Genomic DNA, 27,501 nt, shown 5'->3' with positions numbered 1-27,501 from the left:
TACATACATTAATTAAAATACAGTATATGAGATTCCTCCTTCAGAAAACTTAGTGTCTTGTTTTTGTGTCACTTAGTACTTGCTTAAGTCTTTCTTAAGAATGTTTACTATTAAAACAAAATTAAGGCCGTTGCTTAATTTTACAGCAGACTGCTGTTTTTGATAAGGAATGCCAAATCAAAATTTTAACATCATTAAATTAAGATTAAAATTTTAAATCTTGTTTTCATAATTAACTATAGATGGCATTAGTATCACTGTGAACCTGTGATTGAAAGAAAATTTTCTACTTTTAGTTTGAAATTTACTTCTGGAAATGAGTTTCCAGTTAAAAGTAATTTGGGAAGTAACAGAGTGTTTTTGCACCAAGGAAATCCTTATCTCTTTTTTTTTTTTTTTTGAGAAGGTTTTATGACTGTACTTTTTCAATACTCACTCACAGTTCCAGTTCCCCGTGGGTTGCAGTGTAAAAATCAAACGTTCACTTTTTTAAACAAAACATTTCCTTGCTTTTATAGAAAGGATAGGTAAAATGGAGGTGGTTTTTCCCATAAAAGAAAAATGTTTGAAAATCCATGTCTTACAAGCCCAAATCCGTTTGGAGTCGTAAGTAATAAAAAAGTATAATGTACTGCCTTCAAGTTGTGTACGTGATCGCAGGTGATAGATCTAGAAGTTGAGGTTTCGAGGGTTGGTGGTCACAGAGCTATCTGGTGGCTCCCCTGCCTTGTAACCTCTTCCCTCAACCCTGTGGCACCTCAGTGAGCAGCAGTTCTGCAATCTGAAAAAGAAAGGATTGTATAAGAATGGATAGCTGCCTTTATAGTTCCTGTTTTATAGGCTTAATGAGGACTTTTAATGTATCCTTGCAAATTGTATTTGTAGTTTATGTTCTAAATCTGTTACTTTGCAATTCCTAAGGAGTAAATTTGGTGCTGTTAGTGTGGGTATTTTCAAAACGTTCCTCAAGGATTCTTGTGCTTTGTGCAATGACTATTGTCTTCATTACTGATACGTTTAGAGCCTCCCTTCCTGTGCATACATCATTTTTATTATACATGATTTTGCGTAGGTGATGAAAAGCAGGGTTTCTTCTATGAAGCTATTTGAAATTTTTGCAATAACTGCTTATATCTACTATATTAGTTATAATGATTTGTTAGGGGGGGCCTAAATAGAAGAAAACTGATTTCTTTTTGGAATAGTACTGCTCAAGAAACATGAAAGAAGTGATACATAGCACTATCCCTATGAATCACTGAGGAAATAATGGCTCATATTAAGGTTTTTTTGAAGGAATTCAAAGGCCTGAGACCAAGATAGTAACCAAGTTAAGTCAGTATTTAGTCATTTTGTTCTTTTTGTTATTCATGGTTTAAGCCAAAGACTAGAAAGAAACCACAATAAAAGCTTTAGAATTAAAAAGTCATAGAGTGGAAAGGATTGAGATCATCTAGTCAACCCTTTTCATTCTATATATCATGTTAAATAAAAAGGAAAAAAACGTATCAAGTACAGGTTATAGACATTTTATTCATAATCTAGAAGAAATTGATAGAAAGAGAATGATGCATACTGTAAGCTACGTCATCTATTGACCACTCTGCTCTGATTTTATTTTAGTTAGGTATTAGAAGCATCAAGCATTACTGGAAAATAAAATGACACCACAGGAAAACATTTTTCTTTTCCTTTGGCTGTTAGTAATAACTGTCTAGTAATCTTGGCCCTAATTTCCATTGTCTTTGTATACATAGAAAAGATAAAGAAGATATTGCATAAAGTAGTTATGAAAAAGATTAGGTAGGTGGTTTATAGTTTTATATTAACTATTCTCCTGGTTTAAAGCACTAACCTAGACATCAGGAAGCATTGGTTCTAGTTTTGTTTACTATGTACCTTGGGTTATTTTTGTGTTTCCTTTTCTATTTATAAAGTATCCACCCCAGTTTCTAAGATAAGGTACATATTTTGTTGTGAAAATGTAGACACACAAATAAGAAAGTTTTGTAGGTTGATCCTAAGTTTCTGAACATGCGGAATGATTTATATGGAAACATTGTCTTGCCAAAAGGAAATAGTTGTAATTGTCTGATTTTCATCAGTGTGAAAGGTGCTGCAAAGACGCTTTGGGCTCATCTTGCCTAAATCAGGACAGGAGCAGCAGTCTGTCTATCCGCTGCTGTGAGAACACAGTGTGTGGCAGTTTCCCTTAGTCTGTGCAGCCCTTGTATCACAGCCGTGGAGTAAGTAGAAAGACCTCCCAAGCTCTGGAGAGCTGGCTCTGTGATTGGCCACTGTCAGTGGTCATGATAATTATAAAAAGATAAGAAAACCCAAGATAACACAGGAAAGTCAAACTTGACTTTAAACAAAAAGTGTTTGTTATATTCTAAGTCATAAATAGGAGTATGGGAGGAAAACAAAAGAATGTGTTCTGTTGTTTAAGAATCAGACTTTCCAAGAGGCTACTTACCTGAGTGGGAGAGAAACGCTGATCATTTCAGAGTAGTGGGTGGTTTGGTTTTAAGGGGGTTATAAAGCTGTGTCGACATGTTGGGTAGCAAAAGTAGTTTGGGGTAGAAATGCCTTTTCCCTGTATATACTCATGAATTAGTGTGAGAAAAATACTAGTAAGTGTTAATAACCCAAGAAGTTCTAGCTTTCTCCTTCCATTTTTTGGGGTAATACCTTCATATGTTAATTTCAAGATTTTCCATGAACAAAGATGTTCATGAAACTTAGCCATAAACCAAGTTCTCTGAATATCAAGTGTCATCCGTAACATTCAGTCTTAATACTACTGAGTGTTTATGTGACATGTACTGGTGTGTATTATGTTAGCATCAGCCCGGAAGTTTTGAAAGCTCTTCTGTTGGTGACGTGGAACACACACGTAGAGCACTGGAACGTGGCTTGGTTAGTTTCTTTTGTTCTTGCAGAAGCTTTGTCTCTCTGTACAGTTTGGTGCCTCTTCCATGATGGTGTGATAGTTTCAGGCATGGAAGGAAAACAATTGCATGTTGAAGGCTATGTTAGACAGAAATAGGTTCTCTGTGTTTCCTTCTCCCATACGACTTTACAGCCAGTCACTCTTTTTTCACATTCATCGAAAATGCCACATTATTTGAAACATTATGTTTTTTTTTACAGTAATTCAGTATCAATGCAACTATAAGAAATTAAAGCTTGTTTTTAAGTATTTCAATATTTAATATGTCCAAAACCCCTATAAATAATTTGTCCACTGTATATAATAAGGTTTTTGGTCTGAGTAGTAGTAGATTTGTTTAAAGTAATAGAGTTAAAATTGGTCAGACAGTGTATATTCTTTGAAAAAAATTATATAATGGGGAAAATCAGAGAATAGACAGGAAAAGGAAGTGCTGTGGCCAAGATTGACAGCATATCATCAAGATTGATGCCTTCATCTCTCTTCCTTTTTTCTGTTTTGAGAAGGTTATTAAAATTCTCGTTACGCTGCTTTATTATTTTATTATTATTATTTTCAGTGATTAACAACTTCAAAGTGTATATACAAGAGCATTGAACAGTAACTATAGTCAGCCATTTGCTCATTACCTTCCGATGGTGGTCTGTTATGATGCGTGACTGAAGAAAGGTTTCCAACATAGAAGCATGAAAGGTTCTTTAACTACTTGCAGTGAATTAATTAAAAGTTCCCTGAAACTTTGTTTGTTTTGAATTCTCTTAACTCAGTTCTTTCCAATGAAATCTTTGCTTTCCACTGGTGTTAACTGCTCGTGGCCATTCAGGTTTTATGCTCATGTGTGTAGTCAGGGTACATTATTCTCTTTTTGAGAAAGATGTTAGTTGACTTAGCTAGTTTCTAGGATTTGTGAAGTGAAATGTCCTGTTTTGTTAATAGCTGTTACTCACACTCTGGTATTACAGTGTTAAGGATCTGTGCAGACTCCAGCTTCAACCACAACGCTTTGCTTAAGCATAATTCATCTCTACATACGTACTTATGTGAAAGAAAATTTAGAGCCCTCCATTTTGAAAAGCTTTCTTGCTTTGCATAAAACTTGAAAATATTTAATTTCAAAGTTATATTGATATTAAAACATAGATTCAGTCTTGTCTTAAAAGTGTATTACAATTTATTTCTTGCCATTTTTGTGTAAAATTTACAGAAAGAGTGTTACACCGTGCGCTCCAAAGGTAATGTCTCATTACTCTAAGGCTCTCTCTTTTTCTTTCTTTGCCTTTATCTCTTTAATCCTATTGTTATGTGCATTGAACAATTTTAAGAAAAAAAAACTCTGCTTGATCTGAATGGCAGCAATACATGTATGTAAAACAAGTGTGTTTTATTGTTCATGGTTAATCCTGGGAAGTATGTTTTAATTTCAGTGGCTTATTTCTACCAAGTTTCCACACATCTTCCGGGTGGGAGTGTTGTATTGTATATAATGGTTTTAGATCTCATTTCAATACAGAACTATTAATTTCTGTATAAGGCCAAAGCTTCTTTGATAATGGTATAAAAACGTACCGAGTAACAGTGACACTTTTCAATTTCTGGGATTTACAAGGTTTAAATGAACCCTTGCACGTATATGTTTAAAATAAACCCAAGGGTTGGGAGAACCTGGAAAATCAGTGTGTAAGTGACAGGAGAAAATGGAAATGTGAAAATATTGAAAGCTTTTATAATTTGAAATGTTCTGTGTGGTTGTTTCTCCTTCAGGTGTGTTTTCGTAAGCATCGACATATTCATTATAGCCTGTGGCCTTCTTAAGGTCTTAATTTACTGAGCATATGTCACCACTGCAGGGGTGTTGACAACTGTATAGTTTTAAAAGATCAATGTAGTTAAGAGTTGTTGGGATGAGGTCTCTGTCCATTTTTGTAGAACTGAATGTCCCCCTGCCTTTTTGTAACCCCATTTGGCAACATCCTCTGTTTGTCCATGTCTCGTGTCAGCCCAGTGCCAGTAAGCTGGCTTTACCATGTGATTTCTACTCCTGGAACGTAGAAATCCTGAGAACTCCAGAGGGATTTTTTTGGTTAAGATCCTTTCAGTATTCTTAATATATTGTCTAACCCAGTTAAGGTATACATTTGTATTTTTGCATTCTGAATTGCAGCTATGATTACTGGACTAATTATTTATACCAGTTTAGGCACCGTGGGCCAGCTGAGATTTGTCCTTGAAAGAATTGTTGCTGTCTTCAGTTGTTTTCTTTACTGTCTCAATAAAGGACCAAGTTCATTTGTCTTCAATTTTCATTTGAATTAAAAACAAAACAGGAATCTGTCATAGAGGTAGCTGTTCTATCCTCCAGTTGAGTCTCAAGTAGTGTGTAGCTACATCACTGCAATTAGCTAGAAAGTTTTAATCTTACCATTTGCTCCAACGGTTGCCACAAGATGGTTTTTACAGCACTCCTGTTAGCCAAGGTGGCAAATTGAATTGGGCTCTGTGTGTGTTAGAAAAATCTGTATGTAGGCTTTCCCCTAATACCAGAAGACTGAGAGTTGTGAAAGGATCAAGGAAGGAAGATGAATACATTTAATCAATAAACTATCCATTGTTTTCACTGCTACATATTTAAGATTGATCCCTTACATTGTGGAACATTTAAATTTTTTCTCTCTTTACATCTTTCATACAGTGGAATTACTGTCTAGCGTATGGACTGATTTCTTTCCATCTTTAGTGTGCTTTGGTAAAGTTTTATTGTGGAAAGCACATTTCTACCCTAAAGTTATTGTCCAAGATAGTTTCTGGATACTAGTTGAATAATTTAAGCATTAGTGCCTCACCAGTTTGCTAGATTTTCTTTTTTCTTCTTTCTTTTTACTGTCTGTTCTTATTCATTTTTACTATTACATTGGCTTGAATTACCACTTCTCAGTCTTCTAAGGAATATTTGAGACTAGTGGTGTTAAAACTCAAGATTTCCTTTAATATTCTGGAACTTCTTAAGTTGACATTTTAATTTTTAAAAATTAATTATGTGGTGGATCTTACAAAATTGAATTTTCTTAATGTAAGTATAAGTGTAACACTTCTTTGTAGAGTAATGATTTTTAGCATTATGAAGGTTAAATTGTATTTTGTGTACTTACGTGTCTTAGATTTGCCTTAAAAATGAATGTAAAAATTGATATGGGAGCTTCTAATACAATTAACTGCTTTAACTTGGCCTGATATCCAGTGAGCTTTCTCTCAAATCTATTTCTCATTCTTATAAACTAAGATGTTTGTGGTGTATACTTCTGAGTCTAGTTATATCTGCTTTTGCCTTTTTTTCCACTGCAATTCACAAGTGTGAAGATTTGGGAAAATGCTATGGGAAAACCAGCTTGGGTTCAAAATATCTTAACCAAATGTACCCCATAGGCTTCCCAAGAGTGACTGTCTGCCAGTTTGTGACTGTGAAAGAGGCTGGTTGGGTGTTCTCTGGGCCGTGGAAACTTGAAATGTCTATAGTGTTATCCACCATTATTTACTTTGCTGTCAGAAGTGTTGGCAGATTGAAGGGTTGGCTTCCTATTGCATTTTCAGAGTTGCTGTGAGTGGCAGAGATTCACCTTAGGTGAAGGAAGAGGGCCAGGAAGTTCTGGAAACAGGATTCCTGAGGTCTTAACCTCTCGTCTGCCTGCCCAAAGGATGCAGACTGACTCAGTGTGAGGAGTAATAAAAGAACCCATGCTCGCTTCGGCAGCATGTAGACAAATAGAAGCACTCATCTATTTAACTTTTCTTTCTGTAGGGCAAATGATAGATACTTTTTATTCTGTTTTAATTATCTTGATAAATTTTGAGTTTTTGGTGGTGGTTTTGGATTTGAGAGTAACTTGAATTTTAATGTCGATGTTTCAAGCCTAGTTTATATGTATGCATATAGTCTTCATATTGGAGAAATAGATACGATTTTGTAATTCATTATAATCTTGAGGGTTTTTAATCAGTAAAATGGATAGTATTGCTGTTCTTAAGGTTTGTTAAGTTGAGATGTATATCATGTTTAACTTTTTCCTCTGTCTTTTTATCTTTACCTTTTTGTTCTTCACATGCTGTGCTTTAAACCCACTCTGTTCACCTGAACACCTGGTTTTGGCCGTCTTCTTCATGTTGATGTTTATCACACAGTACCACAAAACCTGCTCCGCACCTGGATGGGTAAGCGTTAGGTTCTTACCTTGGGGAGGTGTTTGGGTGGCCAGTCCAGGACAGATTGGACCATGGGTGAACCCTCAAGGGGGCACTCTTGATCTCCGGGCCCATCTCTCATAGCCAAACTCTTCCTTAAGGATCACACGATACAGTAGCCTTGAGACCCATGGCTCTCATGTCACTGAAGGGGTCTTTACCGGGGCCCATGGACGGGCTTCTCAGCCATGTAGTCTTGAGTGACCCTGTAAGGATGGTTTCTGAGTATCAAGTGCAATCTGACTGTTACAGGACTCTACCATAAAATGGTTAGAACCGTTGTTTTAAAGGCAGAAAACTAAGACCCAGTTTGAATAATTGGTTGTTTTTGTTTTTATTTCAAGTTCGAATTCCCTTCTAGTTGCTTCATGCATCAAACACTGCTTTTATTTCCAGGTCTGTGGACATGTCATTTATAACAATTGTCTTGATGACTGCTCATGGCTTAATTTTCAGCGAAGCAATTCTCTCTTGAATTTGTGTTGTGACAGGGTGCATGTTGTCTTTGGACTAGTTATTTCCGGGTTTGAAGTAATCGAACAGATTGAAAATCTGAAAACTGACGCTGCAAGCAGACCCTACGCAGATGTGCGCGTCATTGACTGTGGGGTGCTGGCCGCAAAGTCTACAAAAGATGGTAAGAGGGTTTTTGCTGTAAAGGGAGCTAGGATACAGGTAACGCACGGTGAACACTGTAACTTAAAGGTACCTCCTGGATTTCAGTAGTGGAAAAACTCATACGAGTGGTATAGTAATAGCCCTGAGGCCTCTGTCATACCCTGTATCCAATTCAGCAAATTTCATCAAATCTTACCTCTCTCTTCTTTTTACTTCTCCTGCCACCAACCTGGTCCAGACCACCAGTATCTCTTATGCGGCTTAGCCTCCTGACTGTTCACTTCGCTTCTATCCTTGCTCCTCTGTAGTCTCCTCTCAGCAGCAGTAGCCTCTCCTAACTTGTTTATATGGCCCTCTGCAGTCTGCCTTAACAGCAACCAGCGTGATCTTGTGGGGCTCCCCTCTCAATCAGCCATAGCTGAAGTCTTCACAGGTCTGTGAGGCTGCCTGGCTCTGCTGTTCCTGACTTCTTCCCCCGCATTCATTGTCTTCTAGCCATGCCGACTTTTACTCAGACATGCAAGCACTCAGGGACTTCGTGCTGGCTGTTCCTTCTGTCCGGAACCCTCTTCATTCAGATACCTGCCTGACCCCCTCCTTCACTCCCTCCAGGTCTCTGCTTAAGTGTTATCTTACATTACCTTTGACTCTCCCTGTTCCCTTACACTGCCCTTTTTCTTCTTCTCTTTTTAGTACTTCTCATTTGTCATACTATGCAGGTACTTATTTTCTTATCTGACCCCTCTAGAATATAGTCTCCATGAAGTCAGGGGCTTTGTTACCTTACAATCTCACCAGTAAATTGTATTATCAACTTGAGAAAAGTTTAAGTTTTGTTTTCAGTTTGCTGTACATGAAGCATGTTTTACAACACTTGGGTATCACATTTTTTACTCTGAAAGGTAGGCACCGAAATGCAGTACTAATATTTTTGTTCATATGTCTTCGAAGTTTTTGAGAAAAAAAGGAAGAAACCAACTCATTCAGAAGACTCGGATTCCTCTTCCAATTCCTCTTCCTCTTCTGAGTCATCTTCAGAAAGTGAAATTGAACATGAGAGAAGCAGAAGAAGGAAACACAAGAGGAGGCCAAAAGTTAAACATTCTAAAAAGAGACGAAAGGAAGCAAGCAGTTCAGAAGAGCCAAGAAGTAAACATACAGCAAGCCCCAAAGGGTAAGTGTGAAACCCTAGAGTACTCTCACCTAAAAAAACCAAACTCCCTGGAATGGGAAAGTGTGTGTAATTCTGTAAACTTAGCTTTACCACCTATTATGAAAAAAGGATAGCGTTTTTTTTTACTTTAAGTTTAAATCTGGCTAATCTAGGGGTAGCACACACATTTCATAGCAAAGATTTATGTGTTTGCAAGTGAAAATAATCCCTGAAACTCTTAAAAGAAAAAAAGTTAGGATTCATTTGACAATTTTCATTTCAGAATTTTAGTACTGTGGGTTTTCATTTGGCTTGTTGATGTTTTATATGTTCTCTTTGAGAAAATTGTATAAACCTCTTGAGTGAGCCTTGTAAGGTATCAGTAGTTTTGCAGTTTACTGTCTAATTTTATGTGCTCTTATTACTATGAAATAAGTAATAAACATTACACATCTTAATTGGTGACTTGGTTTGTTCTCTCTAAGTCACTCTGAGAGGAGTGATACCAGTGAAAAAAGGTCAGTCGATTCAAATGCTAAAAGGGAAAAGCCTGTGGTCCGCCCCGAAGAGATTCCTCCAGTGCCTGAGAACCGATTTTTACTGAGAAGAGATATGCCTCTTATCACGGTGGAACCTGAACCGTAAGTAGGATGGTTAACCTGTTATGTTTTCATTTTTGATTGATGGTTCCATAAGCTCATTGCAGTTCCACATTTATTGAGCATGACTCATAGTTAAAGCACTTAAAAGATACTGTGGAAGACACCAGATAAATGAATGGCATGCACCCCACCTTACAGAATTCACATTCTACTAGTAGGAGAGTGGGCTGGGCAAGTTGGTCAGGGGACAAGTTCTTATTGGAGGTTTGGAAAGATTTCATTATTGGTCTTATTTCCTTGGCTTTTCATTAGAAGTGAGATTTTGGTTGTCAGAACAGGGTCAGTTGAACTCTTTGGATCCAATCGAGTGATAAAACGTGTGTTCCAATTTGAATAGTACAAAATCAATTGCATGGCAGTTGGCGATGTAATTCAGTATCATACTCGTAGATATGTTAATGTCATTAACTTCCTCAGTGATTACTTCTTTACATTGGAAAACCTAATGTGTACCTTTTGATTTGTTCTCCAAAAATAGTATTTGATAGTTTGTATATTGGACTCAAGTTTAGAATTATTCAAAGAAATGTATGTACAGTGAACTGAAATATAATAATATTGCTGGTGAAATTGATAAGTTTCCTGTGAAGAGTTACATTAAAGACTGAGAAGTGAAGCAAATGTCCCTGTTGACAGTCAGGTCTCTGTCACGTGATTCATTCAATAATTTTAAAACCTGATATTGTCTCATTTTAAAAAGCTATTACAAAATGAGATGTGTCTTTGAATTAATAGCTTAACATGGTCTGATATTTTCATTTTTAAAAATTCTGGCTTGTGAATCAATTTTAGTGGGACCCTTCTTAAAATACAACACATCAAGTTCATTGATCAAATTTATTTGGCTTTCAGAAGGTAGGAAACTTGAAAGGTCAGTTTCAGAGTCGTCGGGCAGGGGTCAGCAAACTGGTCTATGGACCAAATTTGGCCTCCTGCCTGTTTGTTTTTTCGTTTGGGGGGTTTTTTTGTATAGGCCATGAGTTGAAAACGGTTTTTATGCTTTTAAATGTTTGTGGAAAAAAATCAAAAGAAGAATAATGTTTTGTGATATGTACAAATTATGTGAAATTCAAATTTCGGAGTTCATAAGTAAAATTTTACTGGAACACAGCCACATCCACTTGGTCACAATGTTCTTGTGAACAAGTAGTTGTATTTGAGTTTGTATGTGGTGCTCTCTTTGCTGTACGTTGCTGCTCGACGCACTACACGCCACAGTGATGCAGTTACAAGTCTGCAGTATTTCAAGGCTGCACAGATAACCCATATAGGCGCAGATCTTTTCAAAGATGAAATATACGTAACATCTCGTTACAGATCAGCATTACCAGTGAACAGCATTAACATCGTCTGTTTTCATCAAGAACACTAATTATGAACCCTAATAATTAAGTGAAACGTTATCCCCTCAAAAAAGAATTTCACTCCTCTCATTATTAGATCTGTATTACAAAAAAATGATACTCAGATAATATATTTTGAATTTCATTAATAAAATATTTGTGAAAATGTATTTTCTTTCTTGTTATATAAGTACTTACATAATAGCCTTCATTATTTTCTTGGCTTACAAGTCCTAAACTACTCATGGACTCTTTACAGACAAAGTCTGCCAACCTCTGTTATCTGGTATTGTTAAAGTAGTTTATACCACTCTCTTGATTTTGTGGTTGAATACTGCTGATAAATTTATTTGGTTGTCAATCTTTGGTCACATAACATCTCTGGAAAGTATTTTGTGCAGAATTGTTGTAAATCGTAATTGACTGATAGTTGTGTTATACAAAGATAACAGATTGATCTATTTTATTAGGATCTTTGAGATTTTGATGAGTTGTTTGGCAGCTGAAATTCAGTGTGCTTCAAGAACTCAACATATGCAAGGATAAGAAATGGACTGCCAGCCATAGTGAGGTTCCTACCTTACTGGTTTACTAGCAGTTAAGCTCATGATCACATATAATTTGCTTAGCAGAAGCTGGGTTCCGCACTTGCTTGAGTTCATTTGTTCTCAGCCGCAGCTGTACTTTTAGCAAGCTTTTAAAAATACCAATTTCTGAGCCATACAGCAATTCAAATCAGAAAGTTATGGGGAGGAGGGACGAGGGTGTCAGTGTTGGAGCAGTATCTGAAATTTTCCCAGGTGAACATTAATTCTTGCTGGACACCTGTTCGTAAGTCATTTGGCGTTCAGTGCTTTTTTTCTAAATGAGGAAAATGGGGCTACCAGGTGCCTACCAAGACTACCTAGTTATCTCCTTCTGAGACTCAAGTGATGTCACGATGGGAAATGACTGGAAAAACTTAATACACTTTATAGTTAACATTTTAAAAAATACAGTAACGTTATGTTTATGTGGAGCCATATTCCTGGAACCTTCAAAAACTCTGTATAATGGTTATAAGAGTTACGTTTCATTTCTTTCTGTGACCTTGGACAAGACTTTTAACTTCTTAATAAAATTCTTCAAAATGGAGATTTGAGAATAGTACCTACCCCATAGTGTTGTTCCAAGTATTAAATGAACTAATGCCTTTAAAATGCTTATTAACAACCAGCAATGAACAATTTGAAAAGAAAATTAAGAAAGCACTTCCATTTAAAATAACATCTAAAAGAATAAAATACTTAGTAATAAATTTAATCAAGGAGGAGAAAAACGAGTACAATGAAAACTATAGAATATTGCTGAAAGAAATTGAAGAAGACCCTAAGTAAATGGAGACACATTTCGTGTTTATGGACTGGAAGACTTCATGTTGTTAAGAGATCAGTACTACTGAAAGTGAACTATGAATTCAGTGCAATTTCTATCAAATTCCAACAACGTTCTTGTAGAACTGGAATAGTCAATACCCCAATTCATATGAATTGCAAGGGCCCTGAATAGCCAAACAATCTTGAAAAAGAAGGACAAAGTTGGAAGACTCATACGTCCTGCTTTCAAAACTTACTACAAAGCTTACAGTCATCAAAATAATGTAGCACTGGTGTAAGGCTCGCCAGAGAGACCAGTGGAATGCAATTGAGAGTCCAGAAATAAAGCCATACATCTGTGGCCAATTGATGTTAGACAAGGGTGCCACCCCATTACGTGGAGAAAGAATAGCCTGTTTAATAAACGGTACTGGGACAACTGGATTTCCAAATGCAAAAGAATGAGGTTGAATCCCTACCTCACATCATACACAAAAATTAACCCAAAGTGGGTCAACAATCCAAATATAAGAGCTAAACCCGTAAAACTCTTAGAGGAAAACGTAGGGGTAAATCTTCATGACGTTGGATTTGGCAATGATTCTTACATTTGACACCAAAAGCATAAGCAGCAACACCAAGACAACTCAACTTAAGAATGGGCAAAGGACTTTAATACACATTTCTTCAAAGATACACAAATGGCCAATGAGCCTGTGGAAAGATGCCTAATGTGATTAGTCATTAGGGGAATACAAATCAAACCCAAAATGAGATAACCACATCTCACCTACTAGAATGGCTAGAATTAAAAAAACAAACAAACAAAACTAGTGTCTGCAAAGATATGGAGAAATTGGAATCCTCTTTCATCGCTGGTAGGAGTATAAAATGATACAGTTGCTATGAAGAAACAGCTTAGTGCTTCCTCAAAAAATTAAACAGATTTACCATGTAACCCAGCAATTTCACTGCTAGGTATACGAGTATATCCAAAAGAATTGAAAATAGAGACTCAAACAAATTTTTACGCCAATGTTCATTGCAACGTTATTTACTATAGGAAAAATATAGAAACAACCCAGGTGTCCACCAGTAGATAAATGGATAAACCAAATGTGGTATATACATAAAATGGAATGTTATGTGGCCATAAATCATAGGTTACTAGAGGCTGAGGGAATGGGGATAATGGAGAGAGAGTTAATGCTTAATGGGTAGAGTTTTGGTTTGGGGTGAAGAAAAAGTTTTGGAAAGATAGTAGTGACGGTTGCACAACATTGTGAATGTGATTAATACCACTGAATTGTGCACTTAAAAATGTTTAAAATGGTCAATTTTATGTTATATATATTTTACCCTTAAAAAATATTTTTAAACTGCTCACTAACATAATAATGCCTGATACATAGGAAGTACTCAATAAAAGCTAGCCATTATATTAGTAATAACAGATACAAAACAAACTGAAGTGTAAAAAATACTTCTCATATGTGGAGAACTGTAACCATCATAAAAATCACCCTTCTAGAATTGCTTTACATAAGATGAGGCAGCAGATCCAGAGCTTTGAAAGGAGGGGCAGTTTATAGTAGAGAAGTGGAGACAAATGAACTATAAAAAATAGAAAGTAAAATGAAAAACTACTTAAAAAAGCACAATTAAGCATCAGAGTCAGGAATAACTCAGGATTCCCTTAGAACATCACTGTTTGACAAAAGACATCTAAAAAAGGATTTTGTTTAAAAATAGTACTGTGCTTAAAAAGATAGATACTAGTATTGTGTATTTCTACCCAATTGTGTTACTTTTTTTTTTTTTTTTTTTAAGTTTTGGCATTTAAAGGTTTGCTTAGAAAATGAAGTTATGTGAAATGCCTCATTCTACCAAAGTTTTGGATCTAAATGAAGTGTTCTTGTATTATAGGAGCATCAATTCTGTATTTAAACATTGAGAAAACCATCTACATTTGCTTTTCAATCTTTTCCAGGAAGATTCCTGATGTTACACCCATTGTGAGTGATCAAAAACCATCTGTATCAAAGTCTGGACGGAAGATTAAAGGAAGGGGCACAATTGTATGTTTGTTAAGACTTTTTGTTAAGACAAATTACTTACCTAAGCAGTAAAATGTTCTTACTTATAGGCCAAATCCTAGCTTTAATTTTAGGTGTAATCCAAAATCTGTTGAAGGAGCTAGTAGTGTTCTTCGTAACTGAGGGAAGGTACTGCTGTTAGATCAAAGTTTACTGCTGTGTTTGAATGGGTTCACCTATGAAGTGAACATGTGGAACAGTCAGTACATTGAGAAATCTTAGTATGTTGACTAATCTAGGCTGATGAATGTAAACCATTAGGACTTTGAAGAGAAAATTTTCCTGTGTGTTTACAGGTAAATCTCAGCCTTTCCCATTTCTTTTAGTATTATACTTATGTTTGACATAACTTCATATGATCCTTTTGGTTCTTCAGTCATTATTACCTTGGAATGGGGTTTGAGCTTGGGGAAGACTAATTGAGAGGTATTTTAAAAATAGTTACTCCTATCTTTGTTTTGAAAGCGCTATCACACACCTCCAAGATCAAGGTCCTGTTCCGAATCAGATGATGATGATAGCAGTGAAACTCCTCCTCACTGGAAAGAGGAAATGCAGAGATTAAGAACGTACAGACCACCTAGTGGAGAAAAATGGAGCAAAGGAGATAAGTAAGAGCTTTGCGTATACCCCCAATTCAGTGTCTGATGTATTTCACGTGTTAAGGGGATAGAGACTTCTGGACTTTTCATTAAAGATTTCAATTTAAAATTAGACTGTGACCAGAGAATACATTTGGGAACTCTTGGCCAAAATAGTGCTGTTAACGAGGAGGGCTGATTGGCTTTGGGGTGCTTTTAAATCAAAATTCTGTTTTCTCTCACAAGACTATAAACCTACTGAATCTCTTAAAGATTCCTTGTTCAATTATAGAAATCATCAGGACTTAAAATGACATAGCAGGTACTTTCATAGCCAGGTCTCAGTCACTGATGCATGAATTGGTAGTTAAGAAAATCTGTACTCGTGTGTGTGTTAACTTCTGACTCCAGTGACTGTTGCTTCTACTGAAGTTTACCCATCTCTTACCCTCAGTGACACCCCACAGTGGAACATCTATTTTAGACATGGGGCTGGCCTTGAATAGCTAGTGATAATATACCAATGGGACCCTCTATAATTGTCTATGGTAAAATTCTCTTTCGCTGTGGGTGTCCTGTATCATGTTTGAAATTGGAAAAGGGAAGAAAAAGTGTGTATCTGCTGTGTGGAAGTGGTACTGAGAATCTCTACTTTGCGCCCTGACATTACCACTGAAATTGTAAAGCCTGCATCTATTTTTATGTACTTTTTCCTCAGTTTCCATAGTTAGTAGTTTAAACCTTAGGGGAAAGTCTCGATTACCTTTATGAGGCTGAGATAAAATAATATTCTTGATAGCTTCTTAAGCAAAATTTGTTTTTCTTCTAGTTCAGGCAGCTATGCTGTATCTGCAGAGAATCAACAAAATTGTTTGGGAACTTGGCCTGATGTTGTTCCTGGAGGCGGGTTATGGGCCAGTCACAGCCAGGAACCCAGTATGTCAGCAGTGCTCTTGGAATTAGTGGATTTGGTTTTAAAAACCATTTTCCTGTCAAATTTTAAAGTCTTTCCGTAGCTATGAAAAAAATTCTTTTGTAAGTGGATCTGTTAGCTGTTGTCTGTGTGTCTCTGAAATTGTAAGATCAAGACAAGGCCAGTCACTCTTTTACTTATCGTTTTTAACATGTTTAAAGTGTTGATGGAATCGGTACTTTGTTAACTAGGCTTGGTCAATGCATTTGTATTGACAACGTGTTAATTTTAGATAGTACAAAATATGCTTGCAAATCATGCATGTTATGTCTTTTTCTATAGGTTAAGTGACCCCTGTTCAAGCCGATGGGATGAAAGAAGCTTGTCCCAGAGATCCAGATCGTGGTCTTATAATGGATATTACTCAGACCTTAGTACAGCAAGACACTCTGATGGTCACCATAAAAAACGCAGAAAAGAGAAAAAGGTTAAGCATAAAAAGAAAGCCAAAAAGCAAAAACATTGCAGAAGACACAAACAGACTAAGAAGAGAAGGGTTATTGTACCATCTAATATAGAATCTTCAAAATCTTTTACCCGACGAACCAAATCCTCTTGTGATAGAGAAAGGAGATCTCATTCCTCCTCGTTATCATCCCATCACTCATCAAAGAGGGACTGGTCTAAATCCGATAAGGATGACCAGAGCTCTTCAACCCACTCCAGCAGAGACTCCTACAGATCAAAGTCTCACTCACAGTCTTATTCTAGAGGAAGCTCAAGATCAAGGACTCCATCAAAATCCTCATCACATTCTCAAAGTAGATCCAAGTCCAGATCTAGTTCCAAGTCAGGACACCAAAGGACCGCATCAAAATCACCAAGAAGAACAGCCTCCCAGTTAAGTGAAAGTAAACCAGCTAAAACAGAACCTTTAAGAGCACCAGTGCCACAAAATGAAAACGTCATAGTCCAGCAGCCAGTGGTGGCGGAAAATATTCCTGTAATACCACTGAGCGACAGCCCCCCTCCTTCAAGGTGGAAGCCTGGACAGAAGCCCTGGAAGCCCTCTTATGAGCGAATTCAGGAAATGAAAGCGAAAACAACCCATTTGCTGCCCATCCAAAGCACTTATAGTTTAGCAAATATTAAAGAGACTGGTAGTTCATCATCCTATCATAAAAGAGAAAAAAGTTCAGAAAGTGATCGGAGTGCTTATTCAAAATACAGTGATCGAAGTTCAGAAACTTCACCAAGGTCAAGGAGCAGATCTTCTAGGAGTAGATCTTATTCCAGATCTTACACAAGGTCGCGAAGTCTAGCTAGTTCACGTTCAAGGTCGAGGTCTCCCTCATCTAGATCTCATTCACGAAATAAATACAGTGATCGCTCACAGCGAAGTAGATCATCTTCATATTCTTCTGTTAGCAGTGATGATGGAAGACGAGCCAAGAGAAAATGTAGATCCAGTGGGAAAAAAAATAACACTTCAAATAAAAGGCACAGCAGCAGCTCTGAAAAGACACTTTGCAGTAAATATGCCAAAGGCAGAGACAAGTCTTCATGTCAGAGAAAGTATAGCGAAAGCAGGTCATCTTTAGATTATTCTTCAGACAGTGAACAGTCAAGTGTTCAGGTTACACAGTCAGCCCAGGAGAAAGAGAAGCAAATCCACGTGGAAATGAATAACAAACAAGAGAGAAACCAAGATGAAGAGAAATCCAAGCCCGAACGGGAATGCCCTCGTTCAAAAAGAAGAACTTTAAAAGAGAACCTTTCTGATCACTTTAGAAATGGCAGTAAGCCCAAAAGGAAGAGTTATGCTGGGAGTAAATGGGACTCTGAGTCAAATTCTGAACGAGATGTAACTAAAAACAGTAAAAATAAATCCCGGCTGTCTTCTGATAAGGAGGAAGGTGAGGCCACATCAGATTCTGAATCAGAGTTTGATGAAATCCACATCAAAGCCAAACCCACAGCAAAGCCTGACGGTAGTGGTACTCGGAAGTCCAGTAAGCAGCGGTCATCGACCTCCGATTCTGAGGGGTCCTATTGCAATTCAGAAAACCCTAGAGGAAAGCCACGGAAGCACAAACATGGGTCAAAGGAAAATCTTAAACGGGAACACACCAAAAAGGTGAAAGAGAAATTGAAAGGGAAAAAAGACAAAAAACACAAGGCTCCAAAACGAAAACAAGCATTTCACTGGCAGCCTCCACTAGAATTTGGTGAAGAAGAGGAGGAGGAGATTAATGAAAAGCAAGTGACTCAGGAATCAAAAGAGAAAAAACAAGTTTCTGAAAACAGTGAAACCGCAAAAGAAAATATCCCCGAAACTGAGAAGCCCTGTGAAGAGGGCAACCTTTCAGGTAAACAGAATACAATAATGATTTCGTCAGACACTGAGCAGCCTGCTAAAGATGATAATAAACTCAGCATTTCTCCCACAGCTTTAAATACTGAGGAAAATGTAGCTAGTTCTCCCCCAAACGTTCAGCATATTGAAGAAAGTGTCCCAAGCAGAGTGGAGGACGTGTTTCAAGCAGATGACAACATGGAGATTTGCACTCCTGATAGGAGTTCCCCAGCAAAGGTGGAGGGGGCATCCCCTCTAGGAAATTCAAGGCTTGACACCCCGGATATAGGCATTGTTGTGAAGCAGGAAATGCAGACAGAGCATGCTGAGGCAGAGGTGGTAAAACAGGAAAGCAGCGTATCTGAAAGCCCAGTGGTGGATGAGGTGGGGAAACCGGACAGCAGCTCAGCCAGCTCGGCCAGTGCTGCAGAAAGCGCTGTGAGGAGGGAGGTGGCTGGACAGAGTCAGCTCAGCCTCCTGGATAATAAATGGAAGCCCCTGCAAGGCGTGGGGAACCTGGCAGCACCGGCTGCGACCACATCCAGTGCCGTGGAAGTTAAGGCATTGACTGCTGTGCCTGAACCCAAACCACAAGGCTTGAGAATAGAAATTAAAAGCAAAAATAAAGTTCGGCCTGGGTCTCTCTTTGATGAGGTAAGAAAGACAGCACGCTTAAACCGGAGGCCAAGAAACCAGGAGAGTTCAAGTGATGAGCAGACACCGAGCCGGGATGGTGACAGCCAGTCCAGGAGTCCCAGCCGATCGCGAAGTAAATCTGAAACCAAATCAAGACACAGAACGAGGTCTGTCTCCTACAGTCACTCAAGGAGTCCGTCGCGAAGTTCCACATCGTCTTATCGGTGAGCAATATTCTCTTTCTTTCTCCCAAAGAGAGTGGTATTGTTTCACTTGGAAGAACATCAGAATTGGGGACAGGATCACTATTTCCAAATATCTGGACAGTAATAAGGAGAATTGAATTCTTGTGCTGTGTGACTCAGAGAGCAAATTGAGGACACAGGGAGTAGATTTCAGGGAAGAAACTGGGCTCAATGTAGAACACTGGCGCTGTCAGTTAAAGCTGTCTAGCAGTAGAAATGAATGAGTGGCCGTGATAGGTGGCAAGTTCTCCATCTTAAAAGGTGTGAGTGAGGCTGCACGCTGGCCTGTCAGGCGGGAATCCTGATTTTACAGACGGTATGGGATTTGGAGATGGTTAATGTGACTCCATTTTACACCAGTGGGAGGTGAGGGCCAGAGAGGCAGAGTTTCCTGCTGAAAACAAGCATCTAGTTGACCTTTATCTGAGAGAGGTGGGGGGATGGTAAAAATGATCATCTTTATTTTTTTGCTTCAAGTTGCATCTGACTTTTGTCATCGGCATAGATGGGATGAAATTTTTTTAAAACTGAAAAAAGTTGGTGATGGTGATAGGAAGTTAATAAGTACCTTGCATTTTGTTGTTGTTGTAAATGTTTTTGTTCTTACCTCACTGTCTCTTAATACTCATCTCTACTGCGCTTGACTGCAGCACCTGAACTTCAGATACAATAATAGTGTTTGACCGTTTTTTTCCTTTCTAGTTACTTGTCAGCCTTTTTCTGCCCTTCCCGGGTTTCTGTTAAAGACAGGAGCCAACACTTTTCCCCTGTAATAACTGTCTCCCGTTTACCCCTCCACTGCTTGCCTTCCCTCCCCTGTCTCACTAGACTGACTGAGGTTTCAGACACCTCCACATGACCAGTGCAGGGCACGTCTTCAGTCCTTACCTTCTGGAAGCCCTCTGCCAACTCTCTTCCCTCTCAGACCATCTCATTCTTGTGTTGTGGACTCCCCTGCTTCCTCCTGCCCGGACTCCCAGCAGGCCCAGCCCAGAGAGCTGGTGGATCCTGGCCGTTTCTCTCCAGGGTCATGGTCCTAGGTGCAGTTACCTGGTGAGCAGCTTCAGCCTCCTGGCCACTCAGCATTTAATAGCGCTGAGCTGTTTTTGATGCTGGCCACTGTCATTTCGTACCTTCCTACCACTGCCTTGTGGGGTGGGTGGTGTTTCGTTTTATAATTGAAGACAGTGAGGCATAGAAAGGCTAAGGAATTTGCTCTAAGCGATGCAGCTCAGGGTCGTAGACTGAGGGAGCTAACCTCTGCTTCCCTGTTTGGTTACCTCCCTGGGCCTGACTCCCATACTAGGCTGTGGACTTGGTGAAGTCGGGGACTGTCCTGCAGAACCTCTTTGTCCTGTCCAACACGTGCGCGGAAGCGTGTGGGCCAGGCCGCCCATCTGCCTAACCCCACGTGCTAGGCGACCGAGGCGAGAGGGGTTATTATTGGCAGCACAACCATACCACAATTATTGGACCAATAAAACATGATAGAATTTTTTACGTATGTAACCAAAAGTATAAATAAATATTATGATCGATCTCACCCAGACATGTTTTCTAAGTGTGGATGTTTTTGACAGGACCAAATATCAAGGACCATTTGGCGTGGGACCAATGTGCTTCTGGGTGTTTTTGATAGGATCAAATTTCAAGGACCTTTTGGCATAGACTAAATGTCTCCATGGACGTTTTTGGTAGGACCAGATGTCTGCTAATCCAGAGATTTGCCTGCTCATCTTTCAGTCACCTCACAGGGTCTGCTTTTAATTGTTTGCTGAGTAAATGACTAGAATCTTATTAGAACATAATGTGTTCAAAACTAATAAAACCTGTGAAGATACTCACTACACATAGGGTTACTGTCGTGTACCTGAATGACAGATGCAAAGTAGGGGGGGAAGGGCAGGGAAGCCAAGTGAGTGCATAGGGGCAGACTTGTATTACTGAAGTTTTTTGTTTATTTTATTCAATGTTAAATAGATATTAAAATAAAATAAATGATTAAGACATAAAAAAAATTTAAAATGTCACCTAGCTTTAAGAAAACAGAGCTTCGACATACCTGATCTAGCCCTGCCCACTGCATCCCTGCTTTCACTCTTCTCTCCTAAACATCATTCGAAACTTTTGTCATAATTTTATAGTTTTCCTTCTTAGTTTTACCACAAATGTTTCTGTCCTCATACAGTGTTGCTTTTGCATGTTTTCAAATGAAATCCTTTTCTATGTGTAGATTCTACATTTGCCTTTTCACTCAACACTAGAGATACCTGTGTTGCTACAAGTAGCTGTCGTTCATTCCCTTTCCTACTTTAGAGTGTTTCAGTATATTTCTGTGCATTAATGATTTCAGCCCATTCTGCCGTTAATGGAGATGGGATTATTTCCTCTTCTTATAGTACACGTAGGGCTCCTGTAAACATACCGGTACCAGCCTTTCCTGGAGTGTCTTTATTTCCTTCTGTTCCATCTAAGCCCTCATTAGCTATCACTGTCATACCCACTGTGAGGAGTTCGTGAGAGACCTTTCCTCTTACTGTGTTTTCCCCTTCCTGCCCTACAAGTAATTAATTTTAACAGCATGGTGAGTTAATTATAGTTTCCCACTCTTACTTGTAGATCGCGAAGCTACTCTAGAAGTCGGAGCAGAGGATGGTACAGCAGAGGCCGCACGAGAAGCCGGAGCAGTTCCTACCGCAGTTACAAAAGTCACAGGTGAGCCTGGGAGTCCCCCTGCCGTGGGGGCGCCCTCCTGTCTGCTTTCCGAGGCCTGCACAGGCAGAGTGGGGAGCTCTTGAGAAGAAGCCTGTCGTGGATAAGTACCAGTCAGGCGTCCTATCTCATCTAGCTCTTTCAAAGAGCTGTCAGATTCTTAGCGGCTATTCTCAGGCTGCGGTCTTCCCAGAGTGAGGAAAGAAACAGTAGAAATATTTAAGTGGCCCTGACCACCGCCTCCGCCTCCTCCCCACCCCCAGCACAGCTTCCTTAACCTTAAGTTCACATCTGCAGTCACCCCTTGACTTGGGTTAGAACTTGGGATGGGAGGGTTGTTAAAAGGGGCCCGAAGGAAGAAGCGGGCGGGGAGTGACCCTGGTTTCTAGTTCTCCCAGCTTCTTCAAACCCTCTGGCTCTCGGGTATTTTCCACTGCTGCAGATTCATTTTACATACATGCGTCCTACGTCCTACCTGGGCAGACCTTCCCTCCTCCCCACCCAGACAGAGGCCTCCCCAGTGACTTCCTTTAGGCGCACTTCATAGAAGAAAGCATAAAACGTAACCTTTCTTCTGAAATCCAACATGCTTTTTAAAAGAAATCCAATATACGTTTGATACAAAATCCATACAGCTGCTGGATTTCATTGTGTTTTCTCCTTGGTGGGCAAATAAATGTGTAGAGTTTTGAGGTAGCCCGTCCCGACCCACAAGATGACGGTTCCTCATGTGCTTACTACTAGGACGTCCAGCAGGAGCAGATCCCGGAGCAGCTCGTACGACCCCCACAGCCGGTCCAGGTATGGCCAGGAGGTGGGCGACCCCTGCGGGCACCGCCCTGAACGGCTTGGTTTCGTAAAACTCTAAATTCCCTTTAAAAAGTGTGGTATTTTATTGAGAATCTAAAACACATGTATTTGTCTCTTGAAATCACACCCTTTCTAATTTAGGTCTTTTTGACAGTTTTTTCTGTTGGCCCATTGTACTCCAGTGCAGAAGTAGCAATTGATGTCAAATTGTAGTGGCAGGTATCTGTTGAATACAATTGCCTAATATCCGCCAGATTTGATCAAAAGTCACTGAGTGTTGACTTTGTGATATTTTTCAATGTCGAAAAAAATTAACATTTTTTGGTTTAATACAGTAAGTCTCGCTTGGGGCAACTGTTAAACGTTTCCGGTAGGTGTTATGCAAATGTGTCCTCACACTGCCACACGTCCTATAGTGCCTGTGTTCTAGGAGAACACTTAAGCACCTAAAAACAAACAGGAATACATGAGAGGTCAATTTAGTGTTTGTTTTTGCTGTTAAAGCAGATCCTACACTTACGATAGCTACTACAGCAGGAGCAGGAGTCGGAGTCGAAGCCAGAGGAGTGACAGTTACCACCGAGGCAGAAGTTACACGAGGCGGTCCAGGTGGGTCTCTGTCTCTTAAAGCGCTGCACCCTCCTGTGGGCACCTGGTGTGTGAGGTGACAGACTTCTTTGTGGGAGAGCAGAAAGCATAATCTTCTCAGGACAGAATACCGCTTTCTCTTCTTGAATCTCAGCAACCCACAGGCAGCTACTAAGAGCTGCTGGGTCATTTTCGTTGGTTATTGTTAGTGTTTGAATCTAAAACGGATTTTTAAATATTCACATATCCTTGGACAAACATTTCTCTTGGAAGGAGTAAAGAAAGAAGGCCACCCAAACCATGGCCCACTTCTTTAAATAGGGCTTCTTGCTAGAAATAGCAGTGCCAATTTGTCAATTTTTTAAATAATAAAATGTCATAGTTATTTGCTTCCACAGGATTGAGGTTTATATCTGGTCAGTTATTTAGTAAAAAAAAATGTGTTTTTGTATATTATATATATATATATATATATATTTGTAATATGTTTTATGCAACATATTTTGGCTAGTACTGAAAAAGTTTTATGGTGACTTTGTCAAATCCCTTCCTGGTAGCTTCCGGTCTTACCCTCATTCCCCCGCCCACTGCTGCAGCCAATGAGCCTGGTAGAGTATCAGTGTGATCTGGACACTCCCTTGTTGAAACTCTTCCAGGCTCCTCACTGGCCGCGGGCAGGTGCGGACTCCTTCGCATTGCACAGAAGCCCCCTCTACCTACCAGCTCCAGCTTGGACTCTTCTGTCTTCCCTTCTTTAATGTGCTAGAACCTTTGCTTTTGCCTGGGGATACCTACATCGCCGTCTCCCCTCCTGCCTCTTGAAATGGCCAGTTCCCACGTAACCCTGCAGGTCCTCACTGCCATCCCCTGCCCCTGGGAAGCCCTCTCTGCCTGCCAGCCCTGAGATGTGCCATCCCCACCCCAACCCACCTCAGTGTGCCTTATTACTCTTGCCCACTGTTCTGTACTATCCTTGCGCCCCAGGAACTAGGTCCGCGTGTGTGTGCCTAGTATCTAGCAAAGTGACTGGCTATCAGGGAGTGTTTTTCAGGGTAACTGAATGGTGACCATAACCATGTCCTCCTGACTCACCATCCCAGTCGTGGTCCTGTCCATGCCCCGCCCCACCCTCACCCTCGTTGGGCTGCAGTGTTGATTTCCACATCTTTAATGAAACTCTCTTCATGTACCTTTTCCCCTTATTTCCCCAGTCTAATTAAATATTGATGTTCATTGTGGGTAACATGGAAAATTATTCTGCTCATTTGCTTGAGTGGATTTCAAGTAATTTCCCAAGATGTGTTTCTTCATTTTTGTCTCAGCCTCGATATTACTATCTGTCATTTAAAACCACTCTGACAAGTCCACACAGTTGCCATAGTCAGTGCCCCAGTGGTCCACCCGCTGTGCCGGGCCACATCTGTATTGCTTTGAAGCCATTCAGACCAAGAAAGAAGCTACCAGAGGGATTCAGAGGGTTGACAGCTAAAAGGTGTTTGTGTGTTTGTTTTGTTTTGTTGTGCAGGAGTTGTAGGTCTTACGGCTCTGACAGTGAAAGTGACCGAAGTTACTCTCATCACCGGAGTCCCAGCGAAAGCAGCAGATACAGTTGAAAATGTCCCCCTTTTTTTGATATGAATTATATCATATTTGTAAATATCTGGTAACTTAAAAGTTTAAAAAACTTAATGGCCGTTTGTTCTATTTCAATATTAGAGATGAATGTCAAAAACAGGCACTTCTTAATTGTTACTTGTTTATTTACGCGTGCGCAGGATTTAAAATACAGATATGTCTCCTAAAAATATTTTTATGCCACATTTTACAACTATGGAAGTGAATTTCATTTTCTTAAAACAAGAAACCATGATATTTTAATATAATTTGCAATATCATTTTAGATAGACTATCCCTCTCCATCTCGTGTATTCTTTTGAATACAGGTTCTTTTTCCCCGTTTTTCAGGTTTTAGCATATATGCTGCCAAGCATAGGTCTGTGAGGGAGAACTGTTAAAGGTGACCAAATATTTATATACCAATTACAGAGTCTTATACATATGTGCTCTTAAAAACACACCACCCAGAATTGATACTGATGGTGGCCAGGAGTATAAGGTAGTGGCTTTGGGGGCGGTTCTTAATTCATTCTTTACTTCTTTGTTGTCTCAGAGGATCAGGAAAGTGGTCATCGTACAGCCACTGTCTGTATTACTTCAGGCTGGCAGGTGAGGTTAAGAAGAAGAAATCAGCCTTAACTACAAATACCTGCACTGTCTCTAAGGCCCTAACGTTTACTATAACAAACAATTCTATTCCAGTTCATGCTTTGGTGCTTGGTACCTGCTGGTGCCTCTTTAAGCATTGTTCTTCTGTATGTTCCAATGTCACGAGACATAGCTGTATTCACTTTGAATATTTGGAGATTTTTTTCTCAAGCCACAGGTGTGGGCTGGGGGTCTCCTGGACCAGGCAGGATTGGCACAGGGAGTTGTGTGGCTGCACATAACTGACATGTGTGCCTCTGGGAGAGTGGGTTGAAGGACAGGCTTCAAAAGTGACACCAAAATCTAACTGCCACCATCCTGGACACTTTGCCGGGTTTTTAAGTCTTTCAAGTAAGAGACAGACCACAAAAGTAGTTGAGCAGTTCTGAGCACCAGCATGTTTTTCCTGTTTCTGCTGTGACCAAACAGTGACTCAGTGAAGCCTTGACAGGAGTGAACCCAGGACAGCAGACAGGGAAAGAAAAGTGTATGGCACTGCATACATTACGCATTTTCAGTTTTGGGTGGTTCCCCCAAAAATGATTTGACCTGTAAAAAACTGGTGTGATTTTTTTTTTTTTAAATCTAGTTGGAGCTTTTTCCCCAAGTGTACTTAATCACCTTAGTGCCAGTTTAATCCAGTTACGCAGAAGAAATTCATATTGGATGTTGATGTAGAACTCTGTGCCAACCTAGCCCAGGCCTTGCCTGGTGTACTTGGGAAGTGGGAAAGAGCCCTCTTGGAGGATCTGACAACCCTGGATGGATGGAGGGATGACCTTGGATATATTCAAACCATTACCCATAAAAGGTTCATAAACAGGGTTAAGTGGTCAGTTGTTTGCCAATTTGATAGACGAGAGTACATTAAAAACAGGGCCTAAGTCAAACAAATGTACTCGCTAGTGAATACAAAACAATGTGTGATTCATATGAAGGGTTTTCAAAAGTTGCCTGCAGTGGAGAATATTGCTTTAATAATACTCAGTGGAAAAAAACTGCATTCAGAACCCAAACAAAAACTGCCAAATCTAATTAGGTTAAGAAAAGTTACCCTTGGGCAGTGTGTTAGTTTTCTGTTGCTTTGTAAATAATTACCCCATACCTAGCAGCTTAAAACAACACCCATTTCTTAGCTCACAGTTCTGTAGCTTGTGAATCCGGCACGGTCTGGCTGGATTCTCTGCTCAGGGTCTTAGAAGGCTGAAACCCCGTCAGCAGGGCAGCGTTCTTTTATGGAGGCTCTGGGGAAGAGCCTGCTTCCAAGTTCTTTCAGGTGGTTGGCAGTATTCCGTTCCCGCCGGGGGCCTTACTCTCAGCTCCTTAGGCTGCTCGAGTCCCTTCTTTGTGCTGTCCCCGTCCTCAAACCAGCCCTGACCCGTGAGTCCTTCTCGTGCTTCAGATCTCTCTGCCTCCTCTGTTTAAGGCTCAAGTGATTAGATCAAGGCCACTGAGATCGTCTCCCTGTTTTCAGGTCAGCTGTGCCATAGAACATAACATCATCACAGGAGGGATACCATATGCCCAGGTTCCCGGGTCGGGGCATTTTAGAATTCTGCCTGTCACTGCCCACTGCCCTGGTGGGTGGAATTTTTCCTGAAAAGGTGGGCCCTGGAAGCCTGGTTTGTTTTCCCATTGGAAAAGAACAGCCTTGGGCTGCAGCGTTCAACTAATGTGTTTTCTGAATGAACTGCAGAGATAGCTTTTCTTCCTAAGGGGATTGTTCTGTATTTTAAGTTATTTTTTAATAAAATTGAATTATGTTGTGTATTGTGCTTCTTAATAGAAAATGCATTATTAGACTGGTTTTGTAACGTCCTGTTTACTGCAAATGAAACATGACATAGCTGGTGTTGATTAAAAACTAGAAAATACTTTTGTACATATCGGCAAGCGTCTAATTTGTATACTTCATTTAAATTCCCCTAAAAGTTGAACAGGGGACCTTGTAGAAATTAAAATATATACTTAGTCTAAGTCGG

At 39.6% G+C, this 27,501-nt stretch overlaps 1 protein-coding gene across 10 annotated transcripts in view; it reads left to right on the top strand.

Annotated features, from left to right (window-relative positions):
* NKTR (natural killer cell triggering receptor) overlaps positions 1-27,496 on the top strand; it is a 47,588-nt gene extending 20,092 nt beyond the window's left edge. For 6 of the 10 annotated variants that reach the window (XM_019727530.3, XM_019727531.3, XM_088798233.1 and 3 more), the window contains 11 exons: positions 7,127-7,156; positions 7,678-7,823; positions 8,756-8,978; positions 9,443-9,598; positions 14,308-14,395; positions 14,879-15,024; positions 16,250-19,123; positions 21,764-21,859; positions 22,601-22,657; positions 23,171-23,275; positions 24,780-27,496. In XM_019727530.3, the coding sequence (XP_019583089.3) occupies positions 7,127-7,156; positions 7,678-7,823; positions 8,756-8,978; positions 9,443-9,598; positions 14,308-14,395; positions 14,879-15,024; positions 16,250-19,123; positions 21,764-21,859; positions 22,601-22,657; positions 23,171-23,275; positions 24,780-24,867 (4,009 nt within the window). In that variant the 3' untranslated portion in view covers positions 24,868-27,496. Of the gene's footprint in view, positions 1-4,147; positions 4,186-7,126; positions 7,157-7,677; positions 7,824-8,755; positions 8,979-9,442; positions 9,599-14,307; positions 14,396-14,878; positions 15,025-16,249; positions 19,124-21,763; positions 21,860-22,600; positions 22,658-23,170; positions 23,276-24,779 lie in introns of those variants that run through there. The other 4 variants (XR_016021267.1, XM_019727538.3, XM_074312549.2 and 1 more) reach the window with 3 other exon arrangements.
* The last annotated feature ends 5 nt before the right edge of the window (positions 27,497-27,501 follow it).

This window comes from Rhinolophus sinicus, chromosome 5 (assembly GCF_057876585.1).
Source record: "Rhinolophus sinicus isolate RSI-liver-muscle chromosome 5, RSI-T2T, whole genome shotgun sequence".
Classification (NCBI taxonomy): Eukaryota; Metazoa; Chordata; class Mammalia; order Chiroptera; family Rhinolophidae; genus Rhinolophus; species Rhinolophus sinicus.
The sequence above is the reverse complement of the archived record's forward strand: the minus strand, read 5'-3'. Positions and strand labels throughout refer to the sequence as shown.